Here is a 19,590-nt window from a genome sequence, read left to right as displayed (position 1 = left end):
TAAACCTAATCGACGCTACCAGAGACTTGCTAAAGAATTTGTCCATTTCAGAGGACAACCGGAGGGAGACAACGGAAGGTGACGGTACGACCGAAGGTGCCGAGGGAGCACAAGGGTACCGTACGGGAGGCAATTTGTTTGGTTCGGTGTCAGCAACTTTTTCCGACGAGTGGAGGTTCAGTTGCAGAAGGCGGAGGATCGCCAGGTACAAGCACACAAGGAATTAGAGGAGCGAGACCCAGTGGTGGGATGGCGAGTAAACAAAAATTGCCAAAGTTCACAGGGGAGGGCAAGGAAGACCCCTTACGACACTGCCGTACATGTGAAACCATTTGGTCTGCCAACGGAGTAACAGACCAGGATGACTGGGTACAGCAGTTCCCAGCCACGTTACGAGGAGTTGCCATAGATTGGTACTCCGATGTGGACAAGCAAAAAGTGGCCACGTGGGCCAATCTTCAGAAGGAATTCACGGGGGAGTTTCGGTTGCTCCGTGATGACAATGAAATTGTAACGGAGATATACAGTACCAAACAAGGTACCAGGGAGACAGTACGGGCATACAGTCGGAGGCTGAAAGAACTCTTGGGTAAAATGGAAAGCCAAACCGCAGATGGATTGAAGAAACGATGGTTCGTTGAAGGGTTGAAATCCTCCCTACGGAGGAAGATGAAAATTGTACCCCCGACGTCATATGACGACGCTTATAATAGGGCGATGGACCTGGAGAGCGAACACAAAACATCAAAGAAGAAAAGTAATAAATCCTCATCCGAGGACGATGACTCTTCACAGGAAAGCAGCAGCGACGGCGAGGCTGGCAAACGGGTGCAAGCGCTCCAAAAAGACATGGAGCGAATGAGAAAGGAATTCAAAATAATGAGAAGCACTAGTCGGAATGAAGGGGACATATGGTGCACTGAGTGCAAAGAGGAAGGGCACACAAAGGGTACTTGCCAAAAGAAGGCATTCTGTGAGATTTGCCAAGTGATGGGACACTCCACCAAGGAGTGCCCATACAACATGAAAACCCGAGGTACGCAAATGAACCAGGTGTTGATCACGGAGCAGGCCACAACATCCGCACCAGCGGGTACCAGCCAACATACTAACACGACATCATCTGGAGGATACCGGGACAACAGACGCGGCAGCGGAAGGAATAGCAACAATAACAATAACGGAAGCCGTATCCAGTATGACGCCAAGGGCCGGCCAATTATCCAATGTAGGGCCTGTAATCAGTGGGGGCACTTCGCCCGTGATTGCACGAAGGAAGCCACCCCTCAGCACCTCTGTCGTTGGTGTGGGCCAGGCAACCATGAGGACGCAAATTGCCCGCAGGCAGGGGTTAATCTCCTCAACATTGAGAAGGCTGAGAAGACTAGTGAGAAAGAAGTACTGGCGATCACCCGCGCCCAGACGAAAAAAGCCACTTATCCCGACCCCCGTACGAAGAAGGAGAGATTACGGGAGGCAAAGGCCAATATTGAACGTGAGATGACAACCGAACGACGGGACAACGAGGTGGCGAGTACATCATCTCGTACGGAAGCGGAAAATAACATCATTGGGCAAATCTTGCAGATGGAGGTGCCGATAAAGGTAAAAGACCTTCTAGACTCTATGCCACAATTGAGGACTGCCATCCTCACCAATATGCAAAGCACCGCAGCGTCGAGTGCACCACAGGTACGAGTTCCCGCCACCGCATTGTCGAGTGCACCACAGGTAGGGGTTCCCGCCACCACTTCAAAGAGTACACCACAGGTGGAGGTTTCCGTCAGCCCTTCGACTGACCCGATGTTACTAGCCTTGAGTAGTGGTAGACACCCAGCTGTGGTAGAAATGGGTATCCGTGGGACCATTCTGAAGGACACCATTGTGGACGGGGGATCTGGAGTGAATGTACTACCAGAAGAAATATGGAAGCGGCTGGGGAAGCCCACCCTGTGGCCACCCACATTCAACCTCGTGGGAGCGGACCAACACGGCATTAAGCCACTCGGCCTGTTGATGGCCCAGCAAGTGACAATTGATACACAACCATTCTTGTTAGATTTCGTGGTTATTCCCTCAAAGAAGAAAGGCTATGACGCCATCCTGGGGAGAGCGTGGTTGATCAATGCGAGGGTAAACCACAACTGGAAGAAAAATACACTTTCCATGGAGAAGGGAGGGCGGAAATATACCATTGACCTACACACCCAAGATGTTGGTGAAGAGCTCGCCTCTTCCGACTCAGACTCAGAGGACTTTAATAAAGGGGAAGGGGGTCCCGATGATAGCAAGGGCAAGAACGCGATGGAGCCGAACAGTGAAGGGGTGCTCGAATTGGAGGGATGTTCTGAAGATGAGGTATGCTCACTTAACGGGCTCTTCCACTGGCAAATGGAGGATTATGAAATGTTCCAAAGCTACAGGCTTGAAGTAGAGGAACCAGAGCAACCAACAGAGGTGTACTTGCCGGAATACAAAGAATATTGGAAGGGAGACGCCCCAAACCCTGGCGACGTAGAGAATCCGAAGAGTGTTGGCAACGATTGGAACCCTGTGTGGAAGACCGCAGTCTTCAAAATCTTCATTATTCTTCTTCTTATGTACGGGAAGGAGGTCGTGGTCCCTGTAGAATTTGTGGTTCCAGGTCTTCGGATGGCCATGGAAAATAGACTTGCCACCAACGGGTACAAATTGAAACCCTACCACGCGAAGTGCGCAGGGGACCCGAGAGGCCGGACAGACACCCGAGAGCCCGAAGGGGGACCCGAGAGGATGGAAGGGGACCTAAGAGGCCGGGCAAGCAACTCGAGAGGCACGGGACAAAAGCAGGAGACTTTTGGGCGAGAAAAACCGAGAAGGATGAAGGGCGATCCCAGAGACAGGGGACTCGAGCCGAAGACTCTCTAGACAACTTCAAAAAAAAAAAAAAAATTTGAAAAAAAAATCGCACGGTCGTACGACAGCGACCGTATGATCAAAAAAAAAGGAAAAAAAAAAAGGGGAAAATGGCCACCGTACGGTGGGACCAAGGTGACAAGGTGACACCACCGTGCGGTGGAACCATCGTGCGGTGGGACCACCGTGCGGTGGAACCATCGTGCGGTGGTCACACCGTGCGGTGGTCACACCGTGCGGTGGGAGCCACCGAAGGCCGCGCAAGGATATAAAACGTCGCACGAAGACACCACGCCGCACACCAAGGAGAGGAAGAAGACACCACGCCGCACACCGCTGAGGAAAGGAAGAAGCCACCACACCGCACAGCCGACCTTGGCAATAAAACCCCACGGAGGAAGAAGACACCGAACACGGCCGAAGGCACATCACCGCGCAGCCAAGGAAAGGGACGCACCGCATGGCCCGATCAATACACACAGCCCACGAGCTACCGCAGGGAGTGAAGCGGACGGATGGGGTCGAGGGTTCTTATAGATTGATCCGTCGCTTAGGGAGAGCGGGAGCCCGCACAATCCACACAGCCACGTAAGGGCAAAACGACCGCCACAGGTAGACCAAGCAGCCGCACGATTGGAGTGGTGTTGTTGACCGGAGGTGTGTCCGTACAATAAGAAGGGTGTCGACCGCACGATTGGAGGTGCTAGTGTTGTTGTTGACTGTACAAGGAGGTTGTATGGCCGGGGTGCCATCGGGGACATTACAGTGCCTAAAAAAAAAAAAAAAAGCGACGACGGCCAGATTTAAAATGATTTGCTGGAGTCTGGAGCCTAGACACTGAAAATATTGGAGTGTAGAAGAAGGGTTTTGACATCATAAAATATCATAGAAATGATGCATGCCATGGACTTTCGTGGGGTTCTGAAGGTTGTAAATTGGTGTTGGCGGCGGGGGCACTACCCCTCGACCCCGCCCTGTACTGCGAGAGCACACCTGGGGCGTTGCCCCAGGACCCCGCGGGGGCGCTGCCCCTCGACCCCGCAGGGGCGCTGCCCCAGACCTCGCGAGGGGCGCTGCCCCTCGACCCCGCTGGGGCGTTGCCCCCAGACCCCCAATTTAATTTGAGCCACAGCAGACCACGGGAAGTGTTGTGGTTGTCCGTATTGTGAGAAAGAAGCCTGCAGCTAAGCATTGGCGGGGAAGCCATAAGTCGTAGAGGGAGACGGATTTGGAGGTTGGGAACAAACAGAGTTCGAGGGAAGGCATTGCAGGTCTGTGCAGTTGTATGACACCAGGGAGTTATTCAGTTCAGTTTTTAGCCTTTGAGGAGTGTGATGGAGGATTTGAGGTGTCTCCTAGCATTTGTGCCAGTGGATTGTGGCCACCTCCAGGCATGATAGGTACGCTTTGAGGAACTCGGAGTATGTCTCGGCTGGACGTGAGGTTGCCTTGGTGGATGCATAGAGGGCTCGGGAGGAGTTGACCACCAGGTTGGAGGCAATAGTCTCGTGAGACTTAGTTCAGCGTACCCAGGAGTTGGATGCCGGGAGAGCAGCACGGGTGGCTATCGAGGACAAATTGGCTGGGGAGACAGTATCATTTGAGTAGCAATCGGTGGAAGCTGAGACTGAAAATTATGTTTTGCAGACAAGTTTGGGGTAGGCACAGGAGGACTGTGCTGGCAAAGGAAGCAATATTGGTGAAATCCGCACTTGAGCATCGGATGGTAGCAGAAAAGGGTTTTTAGGCGAGGATGCAGCAAGTGTATAAGATCCGGGCCCGACTGGCGTCAGTAGTTCCTGCCGTTCATCTCTATTTTGTATTAAATCGTCGGAGTCGACTTCTTTTCTTGGGGGGGATGATGTTGACGGGAATAATCATTATGTTATGTTGTCATATTATGTTTATGTTGTCGTCGGTAATAATGAGTTACGGCGGTCAGTTAGTTAGCCGACGGGTAGGTAGTTGGAGTCGCGACGGTTGTGTCGCGCCCCTTCGGGTATTATATATTGTGTACCTTTTCTTCGAAGGAGGATCATGATAGTCGTGTCAGATGTAATGTTATAAGCACTTATTGTACATGGACTGTGGAATTAATATAGAGGCTGGTTATTTAATATATTTCCATTATGTTCTGTGCATTTACTTTCTGCATTTAACCGTTTACCCGAGAGGGCAAACAGTAATAGTTGAAGTTAAGCTTACTTAAGATTCCAGTTGACCACACAAGGCGCACTTACCAGCGGCAAGAGGTTAGTGGTATGGATTAAGGATTCCACACAAACAAATTCAACAAATCTTCCACTCAATCTAACATACATGAAAATGAATTCTAATCTAAATTCTAATCTAACTTGGAGGAATTGAGAACCATGAATGCAAATACAACACTTGAAGAGCAAAATCACCAACAATTGAACAATGATTAGGATTCAAATAGCTGTAGCATATACCAACAATTCTACAAAAACTCTCCCTTACAAATGAGAGGCAATGGGGTTTATATAGAGCCTCAAAAGAAATGAATGGCTCAGATTGATTCAAGATCAACGGCCAAGATTACAAGATAAAACCCTAATTAGGGTTTGTACAACCACCATTACATTGGCCAATAAGAAACGAGGGTAGGTAAGATAAATAATATTTGATGTAGTGCCATGTGTCACCTATTCCCTCCTTGAACGAATGTTGACTTGGTACCTTTGATTGAACGAGTGGTGACTAGGATGCCACCTCGGCTTGCCTTATACACTTAACCAATTTGCCTTGTACATTCTTCATCTTCACAATGTTTGGAATCTTTTATGATACTTTGCATTCCATCCTTATGTTAAGGAATTCCATGAACTGTTCCCTCCTTATGTTTGGAAAATTTCCCAATCTTGGAATCCTGAAATATTTCCTTCCTTGACGCACTTTGATATTGGAATTCTTTGATGTAGTTCTAGATTTCTTGACATAAAATCCTTTGTGTTCATTTCTTGAACTTGCTTTCCTTCATTTGTTCACCATCAAAGTGAAGTCTTCTTCATGATTGATCTAGTCCTCATCTTCACCTTCTGGAATCTCTATCCGGAAATCCCCATCTAATCTTTGAAGTATTGAACTTCCTTATCCGCATTGCGCGCATCCTCCGTCACCTCAAGCCTTGATCATCGTGCTTCCTTTCCTCATAACAGTCCTGCAAAACAAATAAGCATTGAATCAAACACCCATGTGATAAACTTGATTTCAACCTTGGTGGGAAATCCATCCACATATGGACTGATCATTCCTCAAAACCATCCGCATTATCCTTGTCCATTCTTCACTTGGTGGAAATTTGATGCCTATCTGGACAACTTCCTTCCTTTGTAATTCTACCCTGCAGTGGAAATCCGATCCTCATCCAGACTCACTGTCCTTGAAAATCTTGTGTTGACTGGATCACCATTCCATGGAGTGGAAATCCGGACACCATCAAGACTTTGTTCCTGACATTTGTCCCAACATGTGATAGGTAGTCTTAGAAAATTGTAACACCAACTCTAGAAAATATGAAGGTCCGGATTAAAGTCTGGAAGATTTTCCTTAAGAAAAACCGATTTTCAGACTTAGGATCAGTCTGATCATAATTGCTAAGTCCGAAGACACCCATGCAAACTTAGAAAATCAAGTATTTGGAGCCCAAAAATGAATGTCCAAGTGTGGAAATATCACTTGGACGTCTGAAAACACTCAGAAAGTGACTGATTTTTTATATCAAAGTTGCAATAAAGGTCTGATTTTCTGAGGACAAAGTTTGAATACGCCCTCCAATGTCTGAAAATACTCAGAAAATGGTGTATTGAAGTCTGATTTTCTGATTCTTAAGTCTGAACACACCCTCTGAAAGTCTGAAAATGGCTCCAAAAAGTCTAAAGACACTCTGAAAATGATGAATATCAATGGCTGGAAGTGGTCACAGCCATGTCACATGCTTGCATTTGAATTATTTTGACCTTCAAAACTCAGAAACGATCACATCTCGGCACAACTATGTGGCTGGAAATGAAGTTTCAATCTGAAGACAACCTGGTATACTCAAAAAAATGTCAAAAATGGTGCCCGGAAGTATAGCACAATTCTGAAAATGTTTGGAAAAGGGTGTGGAAAAGTTTGATTTTTAGTTCTTAAAGTCTGAAGACACCCTTCCAAGGTCCAACAATGGCTGCCCAATGTCTGAAGACAACCTGCAACTTTAATAAATCAGTCATTTAAACTTCTCGCAGTCATAGGAAACACCTGTATTTGATGAATTTCACCTTCCCAAAGTGAAGTTTGTCGAATCTGGGCACAAACAAAGGGCTGGTAAAAAATATCTAAATCTGAAAGTGAAGTTTCAGACTTAGATCAGCAATGGAAGCTCCACCATATGCCCAAAAAACTCATAAGAAATGATGCCCAAGTAAAATTTTCCAAGTTGGCAAGTGGCTGGAAATGAAAATCAGTCTGAAGACAACCTGCAACTATGGAGTTTTAGACTGTAACAACAATGGCAGCCCTTGAAAATGCACTGAAAACTCCTCCAAACAGCCCTTAACCAAAATCGCCTTAGTGTGGATGAGCTAGGCAATGAAGAATAATTCTGAAAATGTGTTCCCAACCAACAATGGAGGTCAAATCACTCCTAGCAATGGCGCCCAGCAAGGTCTGAAAATAATGGCAGCCACCAAGCATGAAGAAAATCACCCCAAACAACGGCACAAAGCACCCCCAAATAAAAATCGAAATTTTCCCAACTATGGTACCATTCCAAAATTCTGAAAATGTCTTCAATGGCAGCACGGATCTGCAAAAATGGAGGTTGGAATAGCCAAACTGAAAAAATGGAGGAAACAATCCTCAACCCAACACTTCACTTCAGCACTTTGCCAAAATTCGCCAATAAGGGAGAAAAATCACCTTTCATGGAGACGCCTGGCAGATTTAATAATAAAATAATGTTGGAGACTCCTCTCATATACTTGTTTTTACCTCTTACTTTCACCACACAAACAATGTGGGATAAAACACTTGTATATATACTTGCTTGGTAAAAACTAACTTGCTTCTAGAAGGTTCAAAATATTAAATGATTATTGGAAGTTATAAAATTTTGCTTTTAAAATTTTAAATAATCATTAATAATTATTTAAAAGCAATTAAAATGGGGCTTACTTATTAAAATATTGTAATTTAAGTCCAAATTAAGCCTCCAGGGGAAAATCGACTTGGGTTGGGATTGAAAAATCCCTTTAAAAATCATTAAAATGGTCAAAAATTCTCCATAAGGGAAATTCGACCCTAGCTTGGACAAAAATCCATGCATAAATTCATCAAAATGCACACAAAAACCTCCTAGGGGAAAATCGATATGAGCTTGGACAAAAATCCAAACAAAAATCCACTCTACTTGCAAAAAATCACCCCCAGGGGAAATTCGATGTTAGTTTGGATTGAAAAATCCACACTCCAAACTCACTTAACTTGGAAAAAACCTCCCTGGTGGAATTTCGACCTCAGTCTGGATGAAAATCCAGACTCAAAACTCTTCAAAATATTCCCAGTGGAAAATCGATCTCTGTCTGGATGGAAATCCGGACAAAAATCCTCACTTAGTTGTCACAAAAATCCAAGTGGAAAATCGACCCAAGCATGGAATCATCCGCACTCCTGGTGGAAAATCGATGGCAATTTGGATAAATCTTGACACTTAGCCAAATTTTAGCACTTCCAGAGGAAAATCGACTTGGGTATGGATAAACAGTGGGGGAAAATAATAGCCAGTATGGATTTCAGGGGAAACCCATGTGTAGTGTGGATTTTGAGTGGGGGAATGGGTTGGGTAGTCTGGAATGTGAGGGGAAAAGCACCTCTAGCATGGAATTTGACCCTTTTACCCTTGGAATAAAGATTTCCCTTAGGATTTTATCATTTTAACCACTCAAAATCACTTAGAAACTTTAAATTTAGACTGGACTTAGGCAAATTTTCCAAAATATGGGCAAAACGCGAGGAAAATATTGGGATAAAATGCAAAATCAACTTAAATAATACCATAGGAGCGAGAAAACAATTCCAAAAGGTCTGGGAATACCTTGGCACTTTAAAATCACTGATGCGCGTGTTTAAAAACACGTTAACGCTCAAAAGGTCAAACACTTGGACAAAACTTTAGGATCATTAAAATATCAACATTTGCAACTTGATCCTATTCAAAATTCAAAAAAAACCCTCTCATCGACAAAGGCAAACACTAGGAAACTAGGCAAAACTTCCACTCTAAAAAGCGAAAAGTGGGGGTCCCCATTTGCAATGGGGCGATGTGTGAAGACGTCACAATAGGCCCCCAAAAAGGTTTCACTCTGAAAAACAAAAATGTTAAGCATTATTCAATCAATCTATTTCTTTATTGGTAAATTTCTTAATGAAAGTATTTACTTTTGGAAGCCCAAATCAAGCCTGTTTATATTGATCATAGTATAATAAGATAAATTTTATTTGGCAACAACATTCCTAACAAACAAAAAAAATAGTCCCTGAAATGTCTTGGCGGGCCTAATAACTAAAGAATCCTATGAATGCGTTATTTCACACAAACCATGCTACCAATCAATAGAAATTCAAGGCACGATATCTTAACTGGTAGCTGCTTGAGTATGTGATTTCCTTTTTATTTTATGGTACACACATTTGTCAAGGTTGCAAGATACGCCACACCCCCTTATAGGCACACATACCTGAGTACCCAGTATGGATTCGGGTATAGTACAGAGCAGATATGGCCCAGATAGCATACTTACTGTGCCCTAAATTTCTTTGGTCTCCATCTGTGCCAGATTCACAAGGATTTGGGTTTGTAAAAAAATTGCCCTGCATTTGTAGTGAGTTGGCTAAAAAAATTAAAAAATATTTATACCTCAGGTTATGGATTGGCTAAAACCAGTGAGAAACTATTAAAAGTGCAGGTCCAATTTTGTATGAATAATGTTGAGGAGTACAGTTCAATGTTCACAAAATTAAGGAACTTTCCAACAGTTTTTTTCACAACCTGCTTACACCATGATTTCTTCCAACGTGACTCCTTTGATGATGAGACTATATCTAAATATAAACACTTCAGAATATGTAGCAATTATGTATCTATATTGCTTTTAAAGTAATAAAAATATCCTCTATTAAATTGTATAATTGTGTGTTATATATGTGTGTGTGTGTGTGCGTTTTTTACAAATGTTGTATCCAGCCGAATCCCTACTAGGGGCCTTGGAAAATGGCCGTATTTGTATCAGATACCATATATGTGTATGCATTTTTAACAAATGTTGTATCCAGCCATATCCATAGTAGGGGCCTTAGTAAATGGCCGTTTTCGTATCTGATACCATATCTGTGCTCTTGCAACATTGATATTTGTATCTACATGCATAAGTATGTTTGTATGTATGTACATACATGTGTGTTGTGTGTGTGTAACAGCTACATTAAGAATAGACAATTCTTAGTAAGCAAAGAAATGTACTGCCAGAGCAAAGTATCAACAAGCTCTCTTTGTCAGGTATAGATGTTACGTGATTGTGTATTCCAAAACAAGGGATTTCAGGGATTTATGTGCTCAAAGGCTAATAATGAGGCCTCCAAAATGGTTTAATTCGCAGACAGGATAAATATTCAGCATTATTCCATCAATCTATTTTTTCCATTATATATTTAATATTTCTTATTAAAAGTATTTACTTTTGCAGCCAACATCTACCATGTTTAGATTGATCATTGTGTAGGAAAAAAGAATTTTATTTGGCAAAAATGCTCCTAACTCACAAAAGAAACAGTATCTGAAACGTCAAGGATAGAGAGGCTGAAGGGAAATTGACAGGACAGCATTGAAGAAAGTAGTCCCAGTAGCAAAGACACAGTAAACAGCAGAAGGGGAGGATACTTGGAAATTCATCACTTTGCGCATCTGTCGTATCTTCAAAAGAAGGGCATTCAATGGGACTTGCATTTATCTAAATCAGCTGCTGATAGCAGTTTTGGTATCCGGTTATTTGATTGTTCATGTGTTTTGACAGAAAATTTGTCAACTTGTGGCATAATAGGAGATGTTAGTAATTTGGTTTTGGTATCAGCCTCAGGCATACTAGCCTGGCTGTGCTGCCTTAGAAGCTGTTTTGCGTTGCCAAGTATATCCTGCATGTGCAATAATGTGTGTAAGCTATGAACTCTAAATCTTAATATATATGTGCTCCTTTCCCTTTAAAGAGAAAAGAGAAATCAAGATTGATAGATCCTTCGTCAAGTGGATCCTTCCCTACACCATTTTTTGAAGGAGCTTCCCAAGAAAACCCAGCAAGAACTAGAGCTGGAGGCATCAAGAGAGAAAACACTGGAAAAATGGGTTATGGCCGCCTCCCTGTTCATCCCACATGGAATGAACAATAAGGCAGATGCAGACCATGGTGAAAAGCCTCATATCATCATCTCAGCAGAGAACAAATGTCAAAATCTAAGATGGAAGTCAAGCAACGTCCTCAGGGAGGCTAGAGAACTGACTGTAGATTTTCTGCAGGTCTGCTTCTCCCAGTGCTATCAAGAAGAAAATAGGTCAGCAGATTTTTGGCCAACTTTGGGGCAGACCAAGATACCTTAACCTGTATCTCTAGCTCAGTTGTGGGTGACTGAGCAGATTCTTGCCTCCCCGTTGCTTCCAATTCCACAGGATTGGAGACCGATCAACTAAATAATGTTAAATACTTCCTCAGGGTGGGAATCCAATTAAATCCCTATATGCCTCTTCATTTCTTGGCCAAAATTATATGAAAATTTAGAAATATCATCATTGTTGACATCATCCTATAACATTTGGCATATGCAGTTGGGTTACAAGTGATGGAATGGCTGGAGTGAAAATTATTTTAGTCATAAATTGTAATGTTCCCTTTTTAAAAATAGGATTTAATAATAAATACAATATAACATACTTAAAATGTAATTAAGTTAATTCAAGGTCAATAGGCATGGAATGAAGACTCTCAAACATGAGATATAAAAGGGAGAAGAGATCATTTGAAAAGGAAAAAGGAGGGAAGAAATGAATGGAAGCATGTGAACCAAGGAAGGATTGATGGACAGCTGGACCCCACGCAGACACGGATCCCGAGGCAGGCAGGCGAGTTTTGCAGGAAACGGACGGCTTAACCAGTGAGCATGTTCCAAAAAGATCGACGGTCAGCGTGACTTCGCGAAGGAGAGATGCTCGTGAGTTAAGGGCTGCGAAATGGCAAAAAACCCAAGCTCAGCGAAGGGAAAAAGAATGGGAAGTAGAAAGGTTGTGTCTCTTTCAAAGGGCAAAAATTATGAAGGGTTGTACTATTTCAAAGGGTGGAAATTGTGAAAGGTTGTGTCTCTTGCCAAAGGGCAGGCATGGTGAAGAGATGTGACCTCTCCCTCACATGGGAAGATATAAAGGGAGGAAGGTTCATTTGAGGAAGAGATGGAAGGAGATCAATTTGGAGAATAATATATTATTCTCAAAGGTAGCAATGAAGGGTGGTGACTCAAGTCTTATGAAAGGTGGTGACCAAAATTTCACCAATGAAGTATAAAAGAGATCATTCCAATCATTCGAGGATCACTTATCAATCATTATTTCAATCATGTAAATCAAGCAAAACAATCAATCAGCAAATCATTCTATCAAATCAACAGTCACTCAATCATCACTCACCAATACCTCAAATCATCAAATCAAAGGAATTCATTCATTCAATCAATCAATCATTGAAGAGATCAAATTCAGGTATTAATGATTAAGTATACAGCTGTTCGATTCTATACGGTGGTTTTGGTATGAGTTTCCTATGCATAGCAAAATGAATACTATGTATATCTGCACACTGCTGATTAATGATGCATTGCTGTTTATGACTGTCTAATATAGCATAATGAATATTATTTCTATCTGTTCATTGCTAATTCATATTGTGCTGTTGCTTATGATTGTTTAATATATAGATATATAGAATACGTGACATAATATACGATGTTCTATATGTATTCTTTTTTTCAGCCATGGTAGGGGTAATGAGGCATTACAAGTAGGGGAACAGCAATGGGGTCATCTTCTAGGTACGCCAGCTCATGGTATAAGACCAGGGAGTCCCATGGGGTCAAAAGGGTACTGCCTTTGGGCTTAGAAAGGATAGACTTTCAGGGCACCCTATTGTGAATGCTCCTCATGCTCTCTATCATGGTAAATGAATGCATTAAGAACGTTCAATCATGGGAAGTAGGATAAAAGTGGCAAGATTGAGGGGAACGGTTATAGGACACCTCACTAGGTACACCATCTCATATGGATGGCAAGGGCCACATGAGGCCAAGAGGGATGGTATATCCACTCTTGGGCCTAGGGTAGAGGATCTCTAGGGCGCCCTACCAAGTCACCTTATTCTAGTTTCCCTACAGTTGAATTTCCCCAACAAATTAGAGATATCATATGATTAAGTTTATGTTCCTAACCCTAGTAGGAAAGTTACTTGGAATTGTGTTTTTAGGGCAAAAACTGGGGCATTTGCAAAAAGGGACATTACAATTTGCAATCAAACTTTCATCATTTGGGCTTGATCCTGTCTTTGGCACTCTGCTTTACCTTCATTCAAGCCTACTTAATATTGCTCCCTGCCTTTGGTTCTATAGTGGCTCTGACTGGTTTTTGAAGTAGTGCTATGTTGGGCCATGATATCCTCTTTGGTGGCGTTGTTTCTACTAGACATCTTAAGATTATTTTTGTAGTCACAAAGGTAATAGCTTTTGATTTGGTGTAGAGAATTTGGCTCTGATGAGATAGTCAATCTCCCTAGATTCAAGCCACCAAATTCAGTAAAAGCAGACAACTTCCTACAAAATATGTTGCCATGGTGACAACATATCTCTGTAATCATGACCAGCTGACTTCTCCTTGCTGGACAATTTCTTCCCTGCCTGCAAAGATCCACTTATTGTGGGAAACAAAACATGGTGTAGAACAGAAGTGTGATGTCCCCTACTGGGAAGCTATCATATTTCCAACAATTATTATACATTACTGAATGCATTACCAAGTTATTATGCCTTTTTACAATTAATTCTACATTTCAAAATTCATAGCCTTCTATATTATGATCTAACCCTGTTACTACCTAACCCTAAGGGAGGAAGGGGTGATTATGTTGCCAGGGCACTGAGAAACCAAACTACAACAAGCTCCCTCAAGGTTTACGGATGCAGACCCTTACCCCATCTTGGGATTATACCCTCAAGGTTTGCGAAATCTGATGCTTACCCCATCTCAGGACTACCTAATTGGTTGGAATTAGACTGCCTCTCCCTGAGCACAAATCTAACCCATCCTCCATAGGCATTAGCAGAAATAACAGAGGTTAGATCAGAAATATATGAATTTCATCTGATACCATAAGAATTCCTTATAACTATGATATCTACTACTGATACTGCTAATGAAATAACCAGATTTCTTTAGGAAAGTATATTATTTCTTTTATGCTCTTAACCTTATTCTGAGAATTACCTTTATCTATAAATCAGAAAGAACAATAAATCCATATTGTAACAGCAAGGGTATGCTCAGCGTACCAAGCTGTAAATCCAATGCTATTTGCTCAGCATTCAATACATTAAGCAGAATATCTATTCCTATATTCCTTCCTTTATATCTCTCAATGTGAGGGAGAGGTCACACTTCTTCATCATGTATGCCCTTTGGCAAGAGACACACCCTTTCCACCATTAGCACCCTTTGAAAGAGTGCAACTCTTCATTATATCTGCCCTTTGAAAGGGACACAACCTTTCATGATCAGATCTGCAGTTCTTATTTAAATCAGATCTACACTTCTGATTCCCAAATTATCCCCTCTCAAATGAGGTTCTCTTCTCCCTTTTATATCTCATGTTTGAGGGAGTCACAACTTTTCATTACATGTCTTTTGACCATTCATTAACTCAATAAGATTTTAATTATAATTAATTATATTCTTTTATATTTTTATTTTTATTTTATTTTTGTTCTTTCAAATTTTAATTTTAATTTTATTTTTATTCTTTCAAATTTTAATTTTATTATTATTATTTACCATTAAATTCTCTTTCAAAGTGGGGACATTACAAGAAGGCTTCAAGAGATGAAGTTTAAACATCCCATTATAGCTAGGAATGACATGGCTAATGCTGGCAGGATAGTTTTGGGGCCTCTATTCAAAATCCAATTTAGTACCAAATACTGATATTCATGGAGTCAATATTTGAAACCCTGCACTCATACTACATGGAATTCCTGAAGTTCAAAGCTGTCAATCATAAACTGGTTGAAGAAAATGGTAAAAACAGGCTGCTATTCTTGGCCTCCCAACTGGTTTTCCAGCAACTCCCTTTGGCAGATGCTCTTCTTGGCTTGGCTTCAGTCATCAATCCAAGCAAGCCAGGTGCTGAGGTTGTCCTCACAATTCTGCCAGGGGGCAGCAGAGGCCCTGCAAATTGCATGTAGCTCCTCAACAGGCCAAAGAAGACTAGAAAAGAATGGTACAACTTAGGCCAGTTTTCTTGCTCGAGTGAGTGGCAAAACATTCCCCTGCAGATGTTCGTTAATGTTATACAAGGTAGAGATTGTGGGAATGGTAGATGCAATCATGATGGTAGGTGTCAGGAGCATGGTCAAGTGCCAATTGCTACAAGTGACTGAAATGAGATGGGAATGGATACTAGTACATTACATTGGATGGCAACTTCAATGCTGATGCAGGTGGTCCATCAGTATGGCCATGAAGCAGGTCCTTCCTCTTCCATCGGGGATTAGATCCTCAGCTTGCTTCTTGGTTTGGTACAGCTTCTTTCCTCCAGCAGTTCATGCAAGATGACCTTCTAATGGTAATTTAGTTTTGGTTGGTATGGCCAAGAGTTTCCACACAAATTTCTAAAGTTGCCAATTTTAAATGTTATATGATATCTTTTAAATAAAATTGCAATGGGCTTCTTGCCATTTCTAATTGATTGGAGCAGCTTTCTAGGCTTGTGTCCCAGATGTGGCCCATTGGTGCAATTCTATGCAATCTTTCATATTTTGGGGGTAAGGGTCCTCCACAAACCCATCATTTACCTATCAAAAATACGCATACGTGCTCCTTGTTTATTGTCAGAACTATAGTTTTTTTATATATGGTTTAAAAGGTGGAGCACCTGTTGTGAACCTCTATTTGCCCATTAAAAAAAGAACATATGCAACAGAATAGCAAAGACCCTCAAAAATTGGTTAGTTAAGCTGACTAACACCAGCCTTTACCCTTTTCTCTAAATCACCAATATATGCGAAAACAAAAAAAATTAAAAATTGGATAATATTAATAAAACTATTTCACAAAAACTTGAATGAAACACAAAGAAGAAGAACCCTGAGTTCAACTATGAAAACAGTGAAGAATAGCCCCCTGCAAGCGCAGAAAAAAGACATCACTTCTCCTTTGGAAACGTTTAAAAATGCATTTTGGCAGTCCACGAGATCAAATGCTCTGTGACAAGTTAAGCAATTTGCAGGAAACTGATTATTTTTTTCTTTCTATTTTTCTTGGAGGAGAGGAAGGATTATGGACAAAGGTTTACACATGAGGCAAAAGCTTTGCCAATCTAGATCAAGCTTTGGGATTAATGTCTCCAGATCAATATGTTACTATCTTCCTTTTCTCTGGTATGAACATACCTTAAAGGTATCTGTATACTTTGTGGGTTCTTTCATTGTGAATACGCATGAAATAAAGGGTCATGTACAAAAGATGGCTTAACATATATCCAGTTAAAATCCCACATGAACAGAACCAACAAGTAACATGCTTTACACTAGCACGGTCGGTAGGGCTAATCACAGTGTGTTTGATTGTTTAGAAGATATTTTCTAGGTATATATCCTTAAAGTAAAATTTCCTAGCTTCATGAGACTGTTCTGATTTAAGATTTCATGCACGCTGGTTATAACTGCAAATATCTGTGTAATAGTACTTAGTATATTATAAAAATGGAAATTTGATAAAACTACTGCCTTAGAAAAAGAAAAGAAAAAACAGAAAGACGGCTCCTAAAACCAAATAATTTCAAAAAATACAGTAATTCATGTAAAATTGATGAATCGATCAAATCCAGAAACAAATCAGTGCAGTGTACCTGAATAGAGGGATCTGCAGAAATATGAGAAAGAAGTATGCGCGAGAGGCAATGTAGGGAATCCGGATTCCCCATCTGGAAGGTGGTGCTGCCATATTTGTGTATACCAATTGAGAAGCTCCACCCGATTGAAAAATAAAAATAAATTGCAGGACGGTTTGAGTTAACTCTGCGCAGTTGATACCGCTTTACTTAATCTTTGGCTTATCGAGTTAATCGATCTAATAAAGTCTGCTGATTTGGTTCAACTCAATTTAAATTATATTTTTTGCCGGTAGGATAAACATATCTGGTGCGGCCTGGAGCGTCGGGTTAAGTATTTTTTTATTGTATTAAAGACATGTCTTTTACAAAATAAGTTTTTGATTAAACAGATAGAACAGAAGGGGTCTAAAAAAATTTAAGACGGAAATATTAACAGCAAATTATCCATAAAAACACAGTAAAATAGTCGCACTGGAGCTGATTCAAACAACAGATCCGAAGACAAGAAAAAAGAACACAAAACAAGAAAAAATTGAGTGAAATTTTGGTTGTTCTTTCTTAGTTTAAGATTAATTATATAAATGCACAAATTTAGTGTTTCCATTCTCATTTTAGTAACGGAGAAAGCAATAGTAGGGTTTTCAAATCATTTATCTTGAGTTTCATCATTATGTCCACATAATAAGTCTATGGAAGTCGAGTATGGTCATTCTTTGACGTAAGTTTAAAATTTTAGGATATGTATTCTTTATCACTAGAAATTGCACATCTTAGTATAAAATATCGATTTTATGTAATGCCCATCAAAATACTCTAGAGAAATTAACCATCTAATATGCAAATAGAATTAAAAATAAAAAATAAACATCTTCTAATACAATATGTACAATTAACTATTCATATGCATTTAACATCCATTTGCAAGATATACACATATCCACCATGAACATAAACACAAACTCACAACATCTGCCCCTAGGGTATCTCAGCGACATTATCTACAATTGCTACCATAATCCAATGCATTTTAACTCAACTAACATTTATCTTTTCATGCATACATAAGATAGCTCACTAGCCTGTCTATCATGATTCCATTCATTAATAATGCAAATCTCATTAAACCCCCTAAGATTCATTTTAAGAGCACCAATCCAAATGTACCTAATCCCAACTTCTTATTCAACATTCTAGCATCATTACTCCATTTCTAATGCTAACAACTACCTTACTAATCCATTTCATTAATCATCATAGACATTCACATAACATTAAATGCATATCCACAGAACCAATTCCATTAATGAGCATTATCCACGATACAACAAGATACATCTATATGTTCTCTTACAAGTACTATGATCATGACCTAATACATCATCTACCATTACATATACATCAACCTTTTAACATCAAAGAGCATAGCTCTCAACTACAAATACAATTACATCATGAATTCTACACATACATATGCCATATGAATCATATACATCAATCTGCTACAAATATCCATCCATAGCTGAAGAGATAAGAATCCACATCCATGCACAAGAGCATCCAATGAAGAATATCCCAATGGAAGAAGGCATCAAACCACCCGACCATGTGGAACAATAAGGAACCACCCCTCGTGCTAGGAGATGACACAAGATCCCACACACACTCTAGATCCAGGCTGACACCTAACAACCAAAGGATAACACTCCACACTTCATGCAGCTAGATCAAGCTCAATATAAACATAAGACCTCCAGAGGCTACTCACAAATCAAGACTCAAGGTGTTGGGACCTACATGTAGGGAAAGAGTGTCATTGCATGCAATCATAATGGGAACCTGGGCACCTATCCCGGCATCCAAGATGCTCATGCGGAGCCATCTCAACCTTGAAGGAGTAAGAGAGATTAGCTTACCTAGGTCACCAAGGTCTTCCCAATCCTATGCTGAATTACCACCCCTAGGCAAGGCATTGGGGCCACCATGTCCATTCATTATCTTATTAAGATGATTTGCTACTACCCAAACCCTTCTAGAATTAATTAAATAAGTTATCACTTGATTACAAGGTAAACTCCCAATGAGATATTCTGGTGATCTAGATTCTAGGTAACCTGGATGTCTATTCCTCGCAACTCCAATCACTCACTTGAAAGCCCACTCCCCCTAGCATGCACCTAGACCTTAGGGTAACATCATATACAAGCATAATATAACATGACCAAAGGCTCTCAACAATACATACCTGGTTATCCAAGGTTCTGAATCTGATAAATAACATCAAGATCATATCTAATATGAGCCCAGGTAAATAATCACAAATAACACAGAGAATCCATTACAACTAATAAACCGATATTGGGACAACTCAAGAACCCTGATAATCTAAAGACAACAACCTCTGGGAAGATATAGAATTGGATAATCAACTCAGAAAACCCAAAATGATCAAAAATACAAAAGACAGAGCAGTTTGGCGCATAGAATAGATTTATTAGCGCATAAA

General features: G+C 41.0%; 1 protein-coding gene across 1 annotated transcript in view; it reads right to left on the bottom strand.

Annotated features, from left to right (window-relative positions):
- The window catches only part of LOC131033011 (uncharacterized), a 36,423-nt gene extending 18,757 nt beyond the window's left edge, over window positions 1-17,666 (bottom strand). The window contains exon 1 of the mRNA XM_057964116.2: window positions 17,103-17,666. Coding sequence (XP_057820099.2) covers window positions 17,103-17,197 — 95 coding nt within the window. The 5' untranslated portion in view covers window positions 17,198-17,666. The remainder of the gene's footprint in view (window positions 1-17,102) is intronic.
- Window positions 17,667-19,590: the final 1,924 nt, after the last annotated feature.

This window comes from Cryptomeria japonica, chromosome 9 (assembly GCF_030272615.1).
Source record: "Cryptomeria japonica chromosome 9, Sugi_1.0, whole genome shotgun sequence".
NCBI lineage: Eukaryota > Viridiplantae > Streptophyta > Pinopsida > Cupressales > Cupressaceae > Cryptomeria > Cryptomeria japonica.
Note: the sequence above shows the minus strand (reverse complement) of the source record. Positions and strands in the feature narration are given on the sequence as shown.